At 41.7% G+C, this 20,279-nt stretch overlaps 1 protein-coding gene across 5 annotated transcripts in view; it reads right to left on the bottom strand.

The window, feature by feature from the left end:
- Positions 1 to 20,279, bottom strand: part of KATNAL2 (katanin catalytic subunit A1 like 2) — a 76,302-nt gene that overhangs the window by 641 nt on the left and 55,382 nt on the right. For 3 of the 5 annotated variants that reach the window (XM_059139794.1, XM_059139796.1, XM_059139795.1), the window contains 4 exons: positions 17,456 to 17,547; positions 15,206 to 15,316; positions 1,541 to 1,703; positions 516 to 618 (listed from right to left, as the gene is read on the bottom strand). In XM_059139794.1, coding sequence (XP_058995777.1) covers positions 516 to 618; positions 1,541 to 1,703; positions 15,206 to 15,316; positions 17,456 to 17,547 — 469 coding nt within the window. Of the gene's footprint in view, positions 1 to 515; positions 1,212 to 1,540; positions 1,704 to 15,205; positions 15,317 to 17,455; positions 17,548 to 20,279 lie in introns of all 5 variants that reach the window. The other 2 variants (XR_009345898.1, XR_009345897.1) reach the window with 2 other exon arrangements.

Here is a 20,279-nt window from a genome sequence, read left to right on the forward strand (position 1 = left end):
CAGAGAGCCCCATGTGGGACTCGATCCCAGGACGTGAGATCATGACCTGAGCCGAAGGCAGCGGCTTAACCCACTGAGCCACCCAGGCGCCCCTGCATAATGCAGCATTCTTCATCGTTAATGCAGCAAAAGGCAAGACTAAAGAGAGCTGGGGAAGGAATTCTTTAATGCGCAACTCAGCCCCTGAAGCCCAGATAAAAAAATGGGACTTAAATGTCTCCCTATCAAAGCAGTGTTTAAAAGTAACACAGTGCAGCAGATGGATCCCGCCCACGTCATAGTGTGCCAAAGAAATAAAAGCCTGAGCCTTAAGGAGTTGATCAGCTGGGGCGAAGTTGATCCAAAACAACACCAGAGGAGAAATGAGTTGAGTACGCAGAGGACAGTTGGACCAAAGAACGTTTGCAAGCGCAAAGAACAACCAAGAACAGGAGCAAGGCTCCATCTGCTGGGGAAAGTTGGGTTTTTAAAGAGCTTTCTCTCCCAGAGCACCCCCGCTGTGATCCCAACCATACCTGACTGGTGATTTTCAAGGGCACTGAAGATCTTTCTCACAGTCCGCATGGCCGCTTCCCTGCAGACGAGCTTAATGTCGGAGCCCGAGTAGCCCTCCGTCTCCTGAAACAGCCGCAGAGCAGCCGTGGGTCAGCAGGCGCAGTGCCGGTGGTGATTACGCTCTCACAGGCAAGACGCGGTACATGAGCAATGAATCATTGAATACTACGTCAGAAACAAATGATGTACTATATGTTGGCTAACTGAACTTAAATAAATAAAAAGAGCCCCTGTTTAGAACCTGTCTCTGTCCGCCACAAACACCACGCAGATTCCCAGATCTGTAATGTCTGGGGCTGCTTATGTGTTTGGCGACCTGAGACGCTGGAGCGTAAACAGCTTCCTGACCCCATCCAGATGCACGCTGGAAGGTGCTGGCGAAAGACTAGACCATCCACGGTAGCCTAATGGGGCCCTTGTGCTCACATCCAAGCATGACCAAATTTGGTAGACACTTTTGTTCTTGTAAGATCACACCTGCCTTTGAGGAACCTCAAAGAACATCATGCAGATGGCCAGAGGATGTTTGTTCCAGGGTCCACTCAGAGGAGGCAGCGAGTGATGCCAGTGACAATGAGCGGAGCATACATGTACCTCCATTTCCATGTGTGAAAGACTTGAATCATCTCAGCAATCCTTCATGGCATATTGGTTACCTGTTTCGCAGATGAGGAAACAGACTGAGAAAGTCCGTGGTTTTCCTGAGACCTCACGGCTAGTAAGGGGCAAGACCAGGATGTGAACATAGTTCTCTGAGTCAAAACCCTATGCTGTTTCCTCTACGTCATACTATTTCTCCCTGCTTGAATGTTTCTGAGGAACAGAGAGCTCACTCACGAAGGAGAGGTGCATTGCATTGCTGGGGCTGCTCGAGTCTTTTCTAAGTGATTCCAGGAATATGCCCCAAACCAGCTCACAAGAACCCTGCTCAGAAGATTCCAGCGGCGGCTGCTTGGCCTGCAGGGGCGCCTTCCAGGCAGCTTACCCGGCTCAGCACACTGTAATCCAGCTCTGTGCGCAGCTCCAGGGCTCTGCTCTTGCTCACAGGGGGCAGCCAGTGGTGGATCATGGCCTGCCTGGCCTCCTGGCTGGGGAGATCAACCAGTATCCTCTTCTCCAGGCGGCGTAGCATGGCACAGTCCAGCTCCCTGAGATCATGTGGGAAACAGAGGAACCGGTTCGAGCAGTCAACTCCCTTCTTAAGCAACAACATTTTAAGAACAGTTTAGCATCGTAGGAAGCAGTTCTGCATTTTAACTTTACATCTGTACCTGAGCGAACAGGACAATTACCTCACGTTGTTTGGGAGAAAGACTTGGCCAAAAAAAAAAAAAGAAGAAGAAAGAAAGAAAATACATCCTCACAATACCTTAGGTAAAAGAGAGAATTTTAAAGTGACTTAATTTGGGGGAAAATTCCAACTAACAACCACCGCACGTGAGCATTCCCATTGCTTTCGTACCATGAATAATTCAGTCTGATGCTGCCAGTGAGTTATTATTCCTGACAATAATTTGGGCACTCTGGAATGTGCATTAATTCTTCCCAAACTCTCTCACATTCTGGAGTGAATGACTGTCTCACGCCATTGCTCTGCGGAATTCAAAAGAGCAAAGCTCCTTCCAGCGTGCCCAACGGAAATGTGGCCATTTGAGCCCTGCATGCCTTCTTCTCCCAAAACACTGTCAGGCCAGGTTTATACAAATTTGCATCTGCAAGCCAATTCCCTAAACTTCTTAATATAAAATTTCCAAGCAGAAAAGTGGAATAAAGCAATGGATATCCACAAACCTTCCATCTTGACTGAACAGCAATTAACATTTTGTCGTATCTGCTTCATATCTATTTATCCAGCGAAATCATTTCAAATTACGTCATGAAACCCCACCCCTAAATGCCTTAGCATGCATTTCCCCCAGTAAGAACATTTTCTTACATAGCTTCAGTACTATTATGACACCCAACAGAATTAACACTGATTGCAAAATATGTCTAATGCTCATTCCATATTCGATTTCTCCAGTGATCCCCGAAATATCTTTTCTAACTCAAATCTAATCAAGAATCATGCATTACAGGGCGCCTGGGTGGCTCAGTGGGTTAAGCCGCTGCCTTCGGCTCAGGTCATGATCTCAGGGTCCTGGGATCGAGTCCCGCATCGGGCTCTCTGCTCGGCAGGGAGCCTGCTTCCTCCTCTCTCTCTCTGCCTGCCTCTCTGCCTATTTGTAATCTCTGTCTGTCAAATAAAATAAATAAAATCTTTAAAAAAAAAAAAAAAAAAGAATCATGCATTACATTTCGTTATATCTCAAATCTCTTAGCATCTAGACCAGTCTCCTTGCCATTTCTTTAGACTTTGCCTTGACCAAGATAAGGCACATTCTGGACTTTCCTGATGTTTTCCTCACAGTATTGTTGTAACTGGTTCCTCTGTGCCCTGTCCTCTAAGATGGAATTTAGATTAAAAGTTTAATTAGAATCAGGGTAATGATTTTTGGCAAGTATATTTCATAGATGATGATATATTTTCAAATTCATTATGTCGGGATCCACATGTTAGCATGTCTCACAATTAGTGATGTGCTGTTCAATTACTGGGATCATCTGTTGACCTCCACTATAAAGTAATAAGTATCCTATGTACAATACTTTGGCACTGTGTACATACCTCTTTTCCCAACCCCTTTCAACTAGTGGTTTTAGCTTCTGTTAATGATCTTTGAATAGGTTATTTCATAAGAGTGGTGCAAAATCATGATTTAAAAAAATTTTTTTCATTCCAAATGTATTATTTGGCACTATTTAGTAAGATAGAGCTTCCCCCTCATTAACTGGGGCTCTTTGGTTACCCTGAATTACCATTCCTATTCATAGATGATTTTATGTGTGAGTTTGTAAACTCTTTATATGTTAAAATTTCAGGTTCCTAGACGGGAGAGCAACATCTATTTGATTTCCTGGTCCAGGAATTAGGCAATGCCTTTCTGTATCAGCAGATGTCTCTCACTCATAAAGACACAGGTGTTCCTGTTCTTCTTACTCTCATTCTGAATCTCTGTCCTGATAGTCCCTTTTGCATCAGAAAATGAAAACACCCTTTCAAGGAGCATATGTGAGTCCTAATTTGGGGTGACTAGATTTCTTTAGAGATTCTATTTTTTCCTTACTCATTATTCCTCTAGTCCTGAGCTGAGAACCCAGAGTCTGGGGGTGCTTCCGCAGCCATAACAATCACCTCTTGCTTTTTTGCATCCGCTTTGTTCTTTACCGTACTTGCCCTGTTGAAATTTCATTTCACATCTGAGACCCAGACCCTCTCCCTCTGTGCAGCCACTCCCCCTCTCAAGGCCAAGATTTCTATTCAAGGCACAGGGTCAAGGAAATGTTGCGCAAGTTGAGGAAACTATTTTTTTGTATTTGAAATGTGAATAAAAACTGTTGCTTATGGAGTAGTTCTAAGTGGCAGGCACTGGCTTTAGCATTTTATAGATAATAACTCACTGAATTCTCACAACAGCCCTACAAGTTAGGTACTATTTTTTAAGCCATTTTAAGGTGAAGAAACTGAGGCACAGAGGTTGAGTAGCTTGCCTGAGGTAAGAAAGTTAGAGAACGGTGGCAGGGGACTTGAACCCAAATGGTGAGAGCCCAGGGCCTGTGGCTCGGATTCTGGTCTCATGCCAGCACCAAGACTGTAAGCAGACTGCCGACTCCAATCATGGTGAAGTCTCAGGACCCCATGAACAAAGAGGATTGTTAAAGCTTCCAGAGACAAAAAACAGGTTACAGACAAAGGATCAGTAATAAGTCTTCCCATCAGCAGTGCAAGACAGTAAGAAAAAATAGAGCGACACCTTCAAACTTCTGAGGAAAAATAATTTCCAATGTAGAAGTCTACATCTTGATCAAACAACTAAGGGGACAGACTTAAGTTATGTTCAAAATGCAAAGCCTGTGAGTATGTACCTCCCGTACACCTTTTCTCAGGAAAGTACTAGAAGACCAAAGGGAGAGCATAAACCAAACCAAAGGGCTTCGTGGGATTCAAGAAACAGAAAGGAAAGGAAATTTCCAGGATGATGAGGTGAGCTCCCTGGGTCTCCTTATGTACTGGGTGCAGAGGAACCTCAGGTCAGTTTGGTGTTAAAAGTAGGTTCTGGCAAACCAGGCTCCAAGAAGATGAAATTGAATACCTGGTGTGTCTGAATGAACCCAGAGCGGACTGAGACAGCAGAGAGTTGTGGCTGAATGGGAGGAGAAGGTGGGAAAGGAACAGAGGGCAAGAAGGAAACTTTAACAGAGGAGAAACCATTAAACTCACATTTTAGGAGTTCAGTTCAGCAATACTGACCATTGCCAAGTGTGTTATCAGTGCTAAGTCTTCAAAATACAGAATTTAATGAGACGGATTCTCTCCTTATAAGTAACTGGAGGCAATACTGGGGAGGTTTTGGCCTTGGACTGCAAGAATGTTAGTCCTATAAATATCAAAGATCAAAAGGGGACTTGAGATAGGACTAAAACCCAGGAAGGAAACAGACTACCCTGAAGGAAATTATAGAGTTGGGGGTGACAGGCAGTTGTTATATTTCTTTTCAAGGCCTCTCCCTGGACCAGCTGCCCCTCCTGCAAAGGCAGGGGACTGCAGAAGAAATGTTATTTTGTAGGGTACCTTCTCCTGGGTCTCCCCATCCCATCTGGAGTGACTTCTTATTGAAAGGAAGACCAGATCCCCAGAATGCCTTAGGAAAATGGAGTCATGCAGGAGGTGGGAAACAATACCTCACTATAGATGTCTGTATTGATCAACTAATGCCCTAAAGCAAGAGATTTACCTCAAAACTGCTTGTGGGCATAAAATAAGTGCAACTCTCTGACAGCCAGGTCTGATGAATGCACTTTTAATGACATCAATAATCATATAATCATACAAGGGAGGAAACAAAGGACAAATGGAATGTACCCAGGAATTATTCTTTATGCCAATAGAGTTATATGAAAAAATTTAATGTGTGGCAACCAGAAAACACTCCCTTTAGCTCTTACACTTTGACTTTCGACTAGTTATTCAGTTCTCATGTGTCCTCTATTTTGCTACTCTGGTACCTTCATCACCTCGGAAGGCAAAACCAACTAGCAACAGTGACATGAGACACAGCGGAGCCTCACAAGGCCTCAGGCCTGGGCTGCTGGGCCTATGCTCACTGGCCTCCCGGGCAGTCGCCCGCGCCCTAAGGCCTTGCTTCCAAGCTCCCGGGCGTCTGCTCCAAACCTGAACTCAGGGCCTCCCCTTTGCCTGTCTCCCCTGTTAAACTGTGTGGTTTCTGGAACAGAGTTAATTCCAGATGTTACAGAATTTTGAACCAGAACGTAATTCTATTTCATTCATTCAATAGCTAAAACACACTAAGTTCAAACCATCTCAGCATGGCGGGAGGAAAAGGAACCTTCCATTTTGTAAGCAGCCTTTCCAGTATGTCCGCAACCCACAAAAAGGTAGTGATCATGGCCGCCCTTGAAAAGCAGAATAAGGAACTGCATATTCTGTAGCAGATAACGGGGAGCCAAAGAATAAAGCATGGCAGGTTACTTTGTCTCCCACAGTGAATCCCGCATACGCTGACTTTTAGCTACATTTCCCACGAGGGCCAAGCTGGTCCGTTTGCTCTTCTTGGAATCTGCGTTTTGCCAAATTCTCTTTGAGCTGCTACTCAGGCGATTTTCGTCCACTTTGTCTACCAAGAGCCAGGTCATTTTTACAAGCCCAGTTCAAGTGTGTTCTGGTCCAAAAAGGTTTTTTGTTTTTTTTTTTTAATTTAAATTTCTCTTCTCCGAAATGGCCTCTTCCCCATACAAGTGGATTTTACTTATTTTTTGTACCATTTGCTTAGTACTGGCTATCTCCCCATCTCAGATGATTTGTGTTTATGTCATTCATGTCCCATCAGATAGCCAGCTTTCAGAGGCCAGTGATCATGGACCAGGTTTCTTGAATTTCCCGTCCATCCATCAAGCAGAATACTCAGAAGAGGTGCTCAATAAATACAGCTTGGAGGAATGAATGAGCTTTTGGGGCAGGACTATTGGCCTCATGTAAAATGATCTGCTTTCTTAAAGCCCAGCCTTTATTTATGAAGGTTTATCTGTTTTGTTGAAAATTAGGATTGTCTAGTCATTAGTTCTTATTAATAGAGAAAATCAGCATCAACTTGGGCAAAGAGAATAAAACTTTCTATTTTCATCCTTAGTGAAAATAATGGAAACAAAGATTTCAGGGGATGATTCATCAAATTGGCTTGGCTGGGAAATACTTTTGAAGATGAAAGATGTTGTCTTGGGGTGCCTGGGTGGCTCAGTCGGTTAAGCATCTGCCTTCAGCTCAGGCCATGATCTCAGGGTCCTGGGATCAAGCCCCGCATTGGGCTCCCTGCTCAGCGAGGAGCCTGCTCCCCTCTCACTCTGATCCCCCCCTTGCTAATACAGGTGCGCTCTCTCTCTCTCTGTCTCTCTCTCAAATAAATAAAATCTTTTTTTAAAAATCTTTTTTAAAAAAATGTTGTCTCCAGGTGGAGTTTCCAGCCTCTCATCTCCAGAGACGTCTTATCCTGAGGTGTGAATTCACAAGCCTGAGACAAGAGTCTCCATTAGGAAAGTCTGGAGTAATCAGTTCAGTGTAGGCCTTACTGGTATTTGGGTTAAGAACATCATTTCTTTATAATAAAGAGTAAAAATTACTTCTAATTACTATAATATCAACAAAGAAGATATATTCCCATTACTCTTACCAGCAAATATTTTATCAATAATTTATTTAAAAAATAGGAAGATTGTTTCCAGCAAAGTGAAGAACTCTAGATATCCAGAAATCTCTTGTTATAAAGCCCCTTTTTAAAACGATGAATTATAGAAACAGTTTTTGAAAACACAATAAATGAGCCCACAAGGAAGCAGGGCCAAAATTCTTAAGGACTAAAAATGAAGAAGAAGCTGAAAATCCACACAGCAATTGAACTTGAAGCTGTGGCTGACTTGGGGTGCTTGCCTCTTTGTTACAAAAAGGTTTGGATCTGAAAGTTACATGTGGGAGAGCATGGAAGGTCTTGGGCCCATTCAAGATGAGAGGTGGAGTCAAGGCCCATTACATAAAACAACTAGAGGCACATCCTCTAGGAAAGGGTGGGTTAGAAAAATATGTCCACTACCAAGAAAGGAACAGAAAAGCTGTCTGTCTTGCATTTCAGGAAAAAGTCTTCCTTCATAATTCAGAACTACATACGTACCCTCATTGGCATGATCAGAGAGACCTTAAACTGAGGATTAGCTTAAAAGGGTCTAAAGCTTAATACAGTCAAATACAAATTTTCTCTGCGAGGGCACATGCAAGACTCAGACGGAGTCCCCTTCATTAAATGCAAGCTCACCATCTAAAATACAAGACCTTTATAACAAACCACCATGAATGAAAACAGGAGAAACTAACAGAGTTAGATTCCACTGACCTGGAGCATAAAATTGTTGTGTTTAAGATGTATAAAAGATAAAAGGGAGTCCAGGAGAAGAGAGGAGACATTCACTTCTGGCCAAGATGGAAGAGCCCACCCTCTCAGAATTAAAAATCCCTGGACACGATACAGCAAACAAATGCCAGGAAATGGTGAAGGGTAGAAAGGAGCAGGAGGACAGGCTGGGCACCTCGGGACTTGAGGGATGATGTGACAGTGGCTTCTGTGGGTTTTCTTTTTGCCTCTCACATATCCCCAGTAGGGTACTGGGGACGCCCATTAACATTCCCAGGCAAAAGCCCATTCTCTTTTATCCAAAAGGCTATGAAAACCTTTTTTGATAAAACCTGCCCTACTCCAGCCAGACAGTAAAGGAAAAAAACTACTTCCCACCTAAGAGTATCTGTGGCGCGGAGCTGGGAGCTGAGTCATGGTGGGGAGAGCATGACCCAGTAGGCTGATGCCATATTAAAACTCTCAAGAAAAAGAAAAGGAAAATCAAATCAATTATGGCCTACCCATACAGTGGAACTCTATATGGAATTGGGAAGATTTTCAAAATTGACCACAATATATGAAATAAAAGGAAAAAAAAACAAGACATATAAGAAAATAATATGCATCCACAGGGTGATGACATTTTTTATCATATGTGTTTGTGTGTATATGTGTCTACACTGCACACACAAGACTCTGGGAGGGTTTAGATTTGCCAAGGTACAGCTCTAGGGGACCGCTCAGTTTCAAGCAATACTGACGCATATACTATGTTTTTAATGAGCATGTATTACTTTTCTGCAGAGCTGAAGCAGTGAAACTATTCCCACTTTGGGAAGAAAAAAAACTACCCCAGAAAGCCACACAGGCAACAAATGATAATATCAAAACCACTTTCACCAGAAGGCCTATACAAAGAAGCTAATAATACCTGTGTCACAGTGGTAAAATTATGAGTGTTTCTTTCTAGCTCTTAAATTTCCCATAAAACAGTTATATTAATTGTATAATTTATAAAATTTAGTTTTAAAATTACAGTTCACAAGTCAGCCTGCACCATTAAGAAGAAAGAGTAATGCCACGGTAGAGCCAGGTTGAAAGACTTCTTTCTGTCTGACGGAACCAAGCCAATGGAGTAAGAGGTGAACGGGACAAAGACAAGGTTACTAGTAAGCAACCTCCTGCTCAGCCAGTCCTGCACCACACCCTTTCCTGGTTGTGTTAGAGTCACCCATCAACCTCACGTGGAGGATCATGGACTCGATATTGTTGCATGGGATAGTGGCATTATATATGGACAGAAGCAATTTCAAGCAAAACAGTTTGACCACTGGTAGGCACAAAAATACAGTGAACAATAAAAAGCCTGCAAGCGTGACTGAATACAATTGCAGTGAAAAAGATGCGATCATCAGAGTGAGTTCACGCAAACCACTGTCTCCCAAAGCATTCTCAAATGGAAAACTGGTCTTGTGAAATGCTCATTGAGGAAAGGATTCCAGGGTCAAATAAGTACGGAAAGTACCACTTGCTCAGCACATTCTCGAAGCTTCTCTAGGAAAGTCAACAACACACAATAATATCTTAAAGGCACTGAGGAGATCTGAGAAGATAGTTGAGCTATCTTTAATTCAGTATCTCTTGAGCTTATTAGATCACTAGATTCTATCCTCGGATAATGCTTGCTGACTTATGACAGACTACTCAGAGAAATGTTGATCTAAAGGGTGATGATGACGAAGGCATGAGGCTTTTCCCTAGAGCACAAGAGATGCATGGAGAGATTGTGGAATGAACTGGGGTTGTGTGTACTGAGCTTTTCAATCCCATGCACGCATTTTTATAGAAATATCTCATCAGAGAGGAGATAGCTCCTACAAGAAGAAGTCAGTTCAAAAACTTAGATAAGTAAGAACTTACCTTATGTAAGAACTTAAAGTTCTTACTTTAAACTTAAAGAAGTAAGTTATGTAAGTTCTTACATAAGGTAAGTTCTTACTTATCTAAGTTCTTGAACATTCCCAGTGCAATAATCTCCTGGATCTTGTGCTTTCTTCTGAATATTAGGCTTGAGGCTTACTTGTTTTTAATCCAAAGTTTGGTCATACTCAGTGGTGTTTAATTTTAACAAGGATAGCGAACTCTCTAGCCCTTCTGCAGAAGGAAGTAGGAGATGAGCTTCAGCATGCTTCGCATATAAAATTTTCACACCTTTTTTATACAAACTACCATCAAGTTAAATAGCCATCTAAAGATGGTGTTTGCCTTAATGACCCTGTTCAGTATTTTGTTTCCCTCTAGGCTCTTAGGCCTGAGTTTGTGCGTACTTAACAATTGAGGTAGGTCAAATTAGCCCTAATTGTGCTCACTAAACATTTCTTACGTGGCTGTTATTTTAATGATAATATATTACAAGTGCAACATTTGTTATTCTCCTTATTGCTGATTTGCACATCGAATGACACAGCCACAGTTATTTCTTGCTTCCTTCTGGTCCATTCTGTGATGCTATAAATGAAGGGAGGTGCCCCTTGGGAGGGAGGCTGCACGCTGTCTCACTGCTGAGAAGGGAGAAATGACCAACCCTTTGAGACAGATGGACTCCCCCCATGGAAAATGGTAAGTTAACGAGTAGTATATGATAGCCTTGTGCCCTGAAAGATGCTATGGGTGAGAACTACCACTAACTAACCATGAAGAATCTCTGGGGATTTTAAGATTGGGTTTTGATATAGTTTGGTATCATTTAGTTATTTCCCCCAGAAGGACATTCTGCTTTAATCAGATAATTTTATTCTCTCATGGAAGACCCTGAAGCCAAGATAAAGGTCTGTTCCAATAGCCTTAATAAGAATGTAGTATCTCCTCACAGATGGACTTGGACAGTATATAGCAAGGAGCTTAAAAACCATCCATGTTCTTTTATACGGTAATCCTACTTCCAGAAATATGTCCTAAAGAAAAAAAATTTTTTTGGTCAAAGATTTTTACTCAAGGAAGTTCATTTCAGTGTTATTTATAATAGAGAAGAGTTGGGAGCATCATATATGTTCAACAGGAAAGGAATGATTAACTAAATTGTGGTATATTCACAAGTGGGAATTTTGGACAGCCATTACAAAATCCAATTTTCAAGGATTATTTAATGACTTTGGAAATGTTCTCACTATAATGTTAAGTAATGAAAGCAGGACACTAGTGGGAATACAAAATGTACAACCTCTATGGAGGGAAATTTGGCAATCTCTACTATAATTTCATGTACATTAACCCTTTGACCTAGCAATTCTATTTCCAGGAACCTATCCCAGAGATACACTGGCAAATACACAAAGTGATGTATGTGCACCATTATTCACTGCAACATTATTCATAATAGCAAGAGTAGGGATAACCCAAATGCCCATCACTGGGTAACAGGGATAGATTATCATATGGACAAAATGGAACATACACAGCTATCAAGGGAATAAGAATGAACTTTCTGCTCAGAATATTTTGTTCAGAAAAAAATCAAGATACGGAACAATTTATATCATACGCCACCTTTTGTGTAACCAAATTCAATTATTTTTTGGAGTTAAAAGAAACCTTGAGAGTTCATCTGTGGAGCATGTGACAGTTTGTCTCTATTTAATGTCTGTCACTTACTTCTGTTCAGTGAGTCTCAACTGGGGAGGATTTTACTGCCCAGGGAACATTTGGCAATGTCTGAAAACAAATAATTTTTGTTGCAATAGGGAGCAGTGCTACTGGTATCTAGTGAGGCAAGGCCAGAGATGCCGCCTAGCATCACACAATGCATAGGACAGGCCCCCACAAAGCATTATCTGGCCCAAAATATCAGTAGTGCTGGGGTAAAGAAATCTGGGTTTAGCACTTCCGTTTCAGGCCAGGTGTGTACCGTCATGCTCATCAAAATGTTGCTGTCATAAGAGTATTGGTATCATTACTGAGAAACTGTGTTCCATATACAAATACAAAATACATCTATATCCTAGGATTGAGTGCATATTAATTATATTAGTGTTAAGAAATAAGATTTTCAGGGGCGCTTGGGTGGCTCAGTGGGTTAAGCTCAGGTCATGATCTCAGGGTCCTGGGATCGAGTCCCGCATTGGGCTCTCTGCTCAGCAGGGAGCCTGCTTTCCTCTCTCTCTCTGCCTGCCTCTCCGTCTACTTGTGATTTCTCTCTGTCAAATAAATAGATAAAATCTTAAAAAAAAAAAAAAAAGAAAAGAAAGAAAGAGGATTTTCACAATTAGAGAAAAGGTACAAACATAAAATCAAATAATTTAACTAAAGCTCTGATAATCTTAAATTTGAATGGGAAATACTAGTATGACGTCATTATTTGCTTCTTTTTAAAACTATGTATTTCCCTGGTTCTGCCCGATCAAGAGGCCAAGGAAGAATGATAATCCAGTTAGCAAGGAGCGCCTGTAATCATGAGATTGCTATTCCCTAAGTATTATTTTTCCCATCAAAGGATACAGTGAGTACGATCCAGACTCTTCAGACGTATTACAGGACAGTTTCCCTGACGATCAAGTCAATGGCAAGTGGGAAAAAAAGGGGAGGAGGTGTGTTCTAGATCAAAGGATGCTTAAGGGAAATCACAAAGTGCAAACCTTGTTTGGATATCAATTTAGTAACTTAATTGTAAAAAGACATCTTGGAACAATCTGGGAAATCTGAAAAAACACTGGGTAGTAGGTGATATGGAGGAATTGGTGTTGATTTTGTTGGGGGTAGTAATGGCATTGTACAGTAATGGAAGAAAATGTCCTTTTTTAGAAAGATGTGTACTGAGGTATATTTGTGAGAAGTGACATGACGATAGGGACAGAACAATCTGGGATCTATTTTAAGGTACCGTAGCAAAACGAGGGAGGGGGCAGGAATAGATTAAATCAGTGGACAAGGGGCGCCTGGGTGGCTCAGTCAGCCAGAAGCATCTGCCTTCAGCTCGGGTCATGATTTCTGGATCCTGGGATCAAACTCCGTGCTGGGCTTCTTGCTCTGTGGGGAGCCTGCTTCTCCCTCTCCTTCTGTGCATGCTCTCTCCCTCTCAAATTAATAAAATCTTTAAAAATCTATCGATCAGGCAAATGTTAGTTACTGAAACTGGGAAATGATGGGTGCTTTCTCCTCTTCTTTAGTGTCTGGAATTTTTCGTAGTAAGCTTTTTTTAGAGCCCAGCATTGCTATAGAACATATAGAAACATACAGAAAAAACATATTGGTTCCACAGTACATTGTCATGATGTAGGCAAAGCCATGTATTTGCTATTTGCCAAGATGAGGGGCAATTCTTTTAGAAAAGCCTTTAAAGACTTCTTTAATATTTGATTGTTAGCCTTTTTTTTCTTCTCTGATCATTTTAGTTGGTGTTTACCAAAAATTGATGACCTCAGGGAAACTGTGGCAGCACAGTAACTTCCTCAACAAAGTCCTACATATTCCCTGGGAGCAGAAGTTTCTCTTTTCCTGTAGAGAATGTGTAGGTCTCCCCATGGGACACACACAGATGTTCCCGGAGCCATACACAGACCCTCTCCAGCTGACTCCCACATCACCTGGGATAGGAGTAAAGTGCTTATGATCAACCCTATTTCAAATGGATGAAGCAATGGAGATTCTTTCTCTGAGGGATTTCACAATCACATTTAAATGACAGTTCTCTGCTTGGATTTCACTTTAATATTGTATGTAAATACCTCTATCGTGAACACATAAAGTGCTGATCACCTTACACATTAGTGAAGTCTTATAAATTTCAGGGGAGTTGGAGCCAGGTTGAAATTAAGAATATATTTAAAATAACAGATTACATGTGAACAACTTTTCAGTGACTTCTTTGGGAGCTTAGATAACCAGCAAGAGAAACAGCAGAAGAGTTTCTCTTTCATCTTTGAATGTGGAAACAGAAATGGATGGGGTAGGGGTGAGTGTGAGGGGATACAAGTTACAAGTCCCAGCTCCGTGGCAGATTTGCTTTGGACTTTGGGTGGATTGACCTTCCTTGACTTTGGTCCCTGTCTTTGAATGGGAAAAATAGCACTTCCTTATCTGTGTCCTGTCTTACCTGCAGCTCAAAAGAAATAATGTACGTGAAAATAGTATTGGAACTATAAAGGGATTATCATTATTTTTTAAAAATATACTCTCCAAGTAGATATTGTTTTTCCCTAGTCAACCTCTCTTATTTCCCAATTCCACTTCTAGAACTGTTCTTAAACCACTCTGGGATACAATTTGAATAAAAGACTCTGTGAGTAGATTATATTTTCAATTAGAGATTATTTAGCTTTCTATTTACTATGCAACATTAAAGATTTTCCTAATTTAAAAAAGAGTTTGATTTTAATACTCTTAAAGTATAAGCATATTATTTCTGGAATATTCCTTGAATCCTGCCTGAAGATTTTAGCATTTTATAGTTCTCTGCCAAAACCCTACTTAGAGTAAATAATTTGACTTGAAACTCAAAATATATGTCCATTTTATGTTTTTAAAGATTTTATTTATTTATTTATTTATTTGAGAGAGAGAGAGATCACAAACAGGAGAGGCAGAGGGAGGGGAAGAAATAGACTCCCTCTGAGCATGGACCCTGACGTGGGGCTCAGCATGGGACCTCGATCCCAAAACCCTGAGATTATGACCTGAACTGAAGTCAGACGCATAACCAACTGAGCCACCCAGACACCCCAGAATGTCCATTTTAAATATTGTTAGTGGTAGTCCTGGCCTATGTTCCTTCTATTAAGGCAGATTCTTTCCTGGTACAGATAGTAAGGACTGAGGACTTGACCAGGAAAGACTTCTGATTAATCTTCCAGGGTAGGAACCAAACCATGAGACTTTGCGCAAAATGGTCAACACAGTGTCTTCATCCGTACTCACTGGCTCATGAAAATGTATCAAGGGGCACCTGGGTAGCTCAGTCGGTTAAGCATTAGACTGTCTTGGCTCAGGTCATGATCTCAGGTAGTGGAATTGGGCCCCACATAGGGCTCTGCACTCAGCGAGGAGTCTGCTTAAGATTCCTTTTCCATCTCTCTCTGCCTCTCCCTGCTGCGTGCCTACCCACACTCTCTCTCAAATCTTTATTAAAAATGTATTCAAAATGTACTAAGATCTCTTACCATGGCAGGTTAGAGGCTGCTAAGACAAACACGAGATCTTCTGAGCGAGCCAGCCCATCCATTTGCACCAGTAACTCTGTCTTCATCCGAAGGCTTCCTTCATGTTCTCCGCTACAAAGGGACACAGAGGGGAGATTATTGCAAGATGTGGAGCCTTTGCTTCTAGGACAAGACTGGCACTCACATCAATGACTGTCTCTATAGACCAGGTTCCCTGTCTCATTCTAAGGAGCCACTCGTACTAAGGTTGGAGGAAACAAACAGTATGGTACTATTTTCACATAGAAGGTGATAGAAAGGAAGTAAATGAATATAGTGACAATATTGAAAAGAAATCCAAAGGCTGGCAGTATACTAGAAAAGAGCTGAAAAGTAGACAGTAGCCCCAATGGACTCAAAGCAACCATGTTCCCCTACAGCGCTATCTGCCCTTGGTAAACACGGTGTAATTGAGAAGAATCCTTCCATTTTGGTAGCAGGCATGAAAGTACATTTATACACAGTATTTCCTTTAGTATAATTTGTGGATATAATCTATTGAAGAAAAGAAATGAGCTACCATGATGAATCTGTTTCATTCTCTTCTAATAAGAGACAAGACAATGACACAGAAAGTATGCTTGCCCCACACAGCAGATGAGGGCTGTCTTCCATGCAAACTCACCTTCTGAGCCCCTCCTCCATCACAGCCAAGACCCCTCCAGCAAGAAGGACCTCAGTACAGGACCTAACAATGTAGACTGGCTCTAAGTACTGACTACATTCAGCAGGCTCTCCTTCCTCTTTTCTTGTAAAGATTAAAGTAAAAGGACAAAAAAATCCGTTTCCTGGACCACACGACAGCCAGCCTCTCATCTCTGCATGTGCACGGTGGCAGCATAGATTAGGTATGTGTTTTTTTTGTTTTTTTTTTTTAAGAACTGTGCCACTCACCATCAAACTGCCTTGTCCTAAGAGAAAGGACAGTCTCACAACATAGTTATATATTTATTTATCAATAACTCATAATTAATCTTTTAACATCCTATGACCCATGAAATCTTCAGAGCACCTGCCCTTATTCCCTGACCCTTTGAAGACTCTAGTTTTCAAGTTCCAGACAAGGAAGCTGACGTTCCACACAAACCCTGGAGCACACCCTAGGACAGTTGATGAAGTTCCCAAATCAGCCTGTTCAAAGCTGGGGGGAACCCTGGGAGCAGAGAAGGAACAAGCACACAGGTCACTCTGGTGAGGCAGGCCAGGTGGGCCGGGTCTTTGCAGAGGGAATGACCAGTAGGGTGGTTGATCTGTCTGGTGGGTGCCCAGCCGGGTGCCTGTGCACTGGTCTGCTCCCATCAGGTCCTGAAGAGAGAGACAGGGTGTCCCAGCCTGGGGCTCACTAGCACCCATTAAGCCATGGCAACTGTCCCATTTCAATCAGTGTCATCAATGCCATGTCTCTTGGGTGCATCTTAATGGTTGCTTTGCCATTAGGAAAATGATTTTCAATAAGTAAAATTTCATAAATTATATTGTAGTTATACATCCAAGAAGCTAAATATTTGCCTTTTATTACTATTAGTTCGGCCTTGATAATGGACCATTAGAGGCCATTAATAAATGCAGCTGTGTTGAGATTTGCCAGAGATGTGTTTTTCCAAGCCAGGTTTAGTAAAAAGTTTCAAAGAAGAATACTTCTGATGAAGACAGACTTTCTTAAAACACATACACACAGGAGGCTCACAGCAGTCTGAGATGTGTGCTTTCCTGCTGGGGACATTAGTGGACACTTCATCTTTAGAGATAATGTATGTGATATATTTAAAATCAGGCTGAGCCACAACCTGATGTCACAGAGAAGTGGTGGCTTCCCCGGCCTCATACACCTTGTCAAGGGCTGCCCCTTGGCCTTAGTCTTTGCAGCCCCTTTCCCCACAGGCAGCCCCTCTGGCTCCAGAGGCAGTGGTCACAGGCAGCTATTCTGGGCCGGCGAGACCGTGATGGCAGCCGAGGATCATGGGGCTGGGTGATCTTCAGTCCTGAAAACCACTCTGTGGGGAGGATGACATTTCCTCCGGTTATAAAAACTACTTAAATCAGCTATTCAGTTAACAGGATCTAATTTAAAGACCTTTCCATGTGTCTGCAGAAAATTTGTGGGCTTATTAATAGGCTCGTTCTGCTGGTAAATGTCGATGGGCTTCCGACCATCAAACACACTTACAAGAGGGGAGAAGTGATGACCCAAAAAACCCCCCTGTCTGTTACCCAGGAGCAGTGCCTCTCTGACTCATCACTGACTCCAGCTCGTCCAGGAAGATGGTGGAGGGGGCGTGATAGCGGGCAAGTTCAAATAACACCTGGGAGGGAGAAAAGCAACCACATGTTCAAATTCATACACTTAAGTTCAAGTTCACTGATGCTCCCAGAGATGAAAAGCTTAGGCTGGCTGTACTATTAAGGATTTATGCTGCACTCTGTTCTTCCACAGTAATTTTATAATCATTGCAATTTTTCTCCTTAGCAAAACCCCATGGATGGTCCAATTATTTCTACTTATCACTTGATAAGATTAGAGCCAGAGAGAGTTAGTGGTTAGCTCAAGGTTACTAACCATAAATGGGAGAGCTTAAGATAAAACTCAGTGCTTGAGCTTCTAGTCAGTCAGTTAGCCCCTGAGACTCCCTGCCAAGAACATGTTCCATAAGGACACAAAAGCCTTGGAATGTGGAAAGTCATTTGATGATTTTCCCTTAACCTTTAGGGACAATGAAGATTGTTCTCAGAAGGAAGAACTGTAGGGAGTGGATACAGTTCCCATGTTGGGTAACAAGGCTGAAGAATTTTGCCCCTTTCTGCTCCCCAGATTACTCTGTGGGGTCCCCATACCACTCCAAAGACTGCTGTTTGGTAGGCTCAGGTGCTTGAAGGCAATTCCCAATTGAAAAAAAATGTTCCATTCCAAAATAAAATATTATAGATTGAACAAGAACAGGAGAGCAGCCAGCAAAAGAACAGACATATAAAAACAAAATAAAGAGCTCTAAAGGGAGATGTGGTGGTGATGAAAAGAGTATAAAAAACTAAACCTTTTTTTTTTTTTTAACCTTGAAACTGATCTCTTGAGCACCATATACAATTCTTCACTGGTTGATCGGAGAAAGCAGTAGAGATTTAGAAAAGAATAGAGGTTCTTTAATAGGCATAGGGGATTTATTCTCCATGTCACTTAGCACTAGCAAAGCAGCGCAGAACAAATGAGAGGAGAAGAGCTCAGAGAAGGCCAGATTGTGGCTTTCATGAGTAGTGGCAGGTTATCCCTTACAGGTCTCCCTGTCACTGAGCCAGAAATCCCTCACCTTCACTGCTGCGTGCACGTGTGGTATGACCATGCTCATCCTCAAGTGTTTTCCTTTCACAGAATCCTACTTAATTTGGCCAAGACAGTTGGCTCAGCCTAATGAACTGAAGGAACAGTGTCAATGCTGGGACACACATCACAAATGTCTCTTAAGACACTATAGAGACCCTCTCATTAGAAGCCAGCAACTTGTTTCACTTATCACAAAAAAAAAAAAAAAAAAAAAAGCCCCAATATAACTGATATTAAGGATGTCGCAAAAGCAGCATCTACTTAATGAAAAGTGGAATATCAGAACTTTTTAATAGAACCACACGTGTTTTTAAGATGCTCCCTAAAGGGCATAGGGACTGAGAGGCTCTAAAAAACCAAACAACCAGTTGGAAGGAGAACCACATCTGGAGCCCATGTCTCCATATTGACCACGCCACTGCTCTTTCTAGTGCCAGAGAATATATAGAATTCCGGGTAAGTGCTCTGGAAGCATTAGTCTAAAATCTTCTAAAGTACTTGGAGGAAGTAAAATCATATGATTGGGGGGCAGGGAAGAGTGCTGAAAGATGTAAGCACCAACAGGTGTGTGCATTTGCTGAAGAGACCACTCAACTATTCAAGAGCATCAATTCCTAGGAGGCAAGAACATTAGGATGGGAGGGAGGAACATAACCCAAGAGTTCCCTATAAATAACTCTTTAATTGGACTAGAAAGAGAAACAAATGGTAGGAATGTGTCTCTGATTTAGAGGAAGACTCTGAAGGGCTCTCTTTATCTGAAAGCTTCATAGTAAAGATCTTGACAGCATGACCAAGATTTTCCAGGTGAGGGTCCTTCCAAGAGCTCAGAAAATAACTTCTGAAAGGACAGAAGATGAGATCTTTCAAGGTTGGCAGAGGTTATCTGTTTTCCTCCTGAAAACATTTTTTTAAATATCCAAAACCAAAACTGCATTTTACAGAAAATAAGAAAATATAAATATCTTCTAAACTTATAAGAAGATGCTCAAGTTCATTCAGAATTAAATAAATGCATATTTGAGCATCGAAATATTAGTTTCATTATCAGATTGACAAAGATTTTTAAATTGGGGTTCTACACAGTGTTGACCAGGGTGGGGGAAAGCAAACACGCACATCACTGATAGGTGTGCGAGCTGGTGCAAAGCTGCTGTGAGGCGATTTGGCAATTGATGATTTTTCATTCTCTCTGACCTAGCAACTTGACTTCAGAGAAATGGTTCTACATTACTATGCATGCAAGGACATGTATATAGTGAGATTGTTTACTGTAGCTTTGTTCATGATAGCAAGAGACTAGAAACAACCTAAATGTCCACTAAGAAAAGACTGGTAAAATACTTTTTGGTATACTCAGGCAAGGAAATGCCATGTGGACTTATAAAAGAACTGTTCTGTCTATAATAGTTTGGAACAATAACCAAGTTATATTGTTGAGTGTGGGGAAAAAAACCAAAAGGTATAGAAGGGTATTGTGTTCTCTATGATTCTGATGGATTCCTGTGTCATGTTGAGGTCTTTTATCCATTTCAAGTTTATCTTTGTGTATGATGTAAGAGAATGGTGAGTTTCATTCTTCTACATATAGCTGTCCAGTTTTGCCAGCACCATTTATTGAAGAGACTGTCTTTTAATTCACTGTATATTTTTTCCTGCTTTGTCGAAGATTATTTGACCATAGAGTTGAGGGTCCATATCTGGGCTCTCTACTGGTCT

Source organism: Mustela lutreola, chromosome 11, assembly GCF_030435805.1.
Source record: "Mustela lutreola isolate mMusLut2 chromosome 11, mMusLut2.pri, whole genome shotgun sequence".
In the NCBI taxonomy this organism is placed as follows: Eukaryota; Metazoa; Chordata; class Mammalia; order Carnivora; family Mustelidae; genus Mustela; species Mustela lutreola.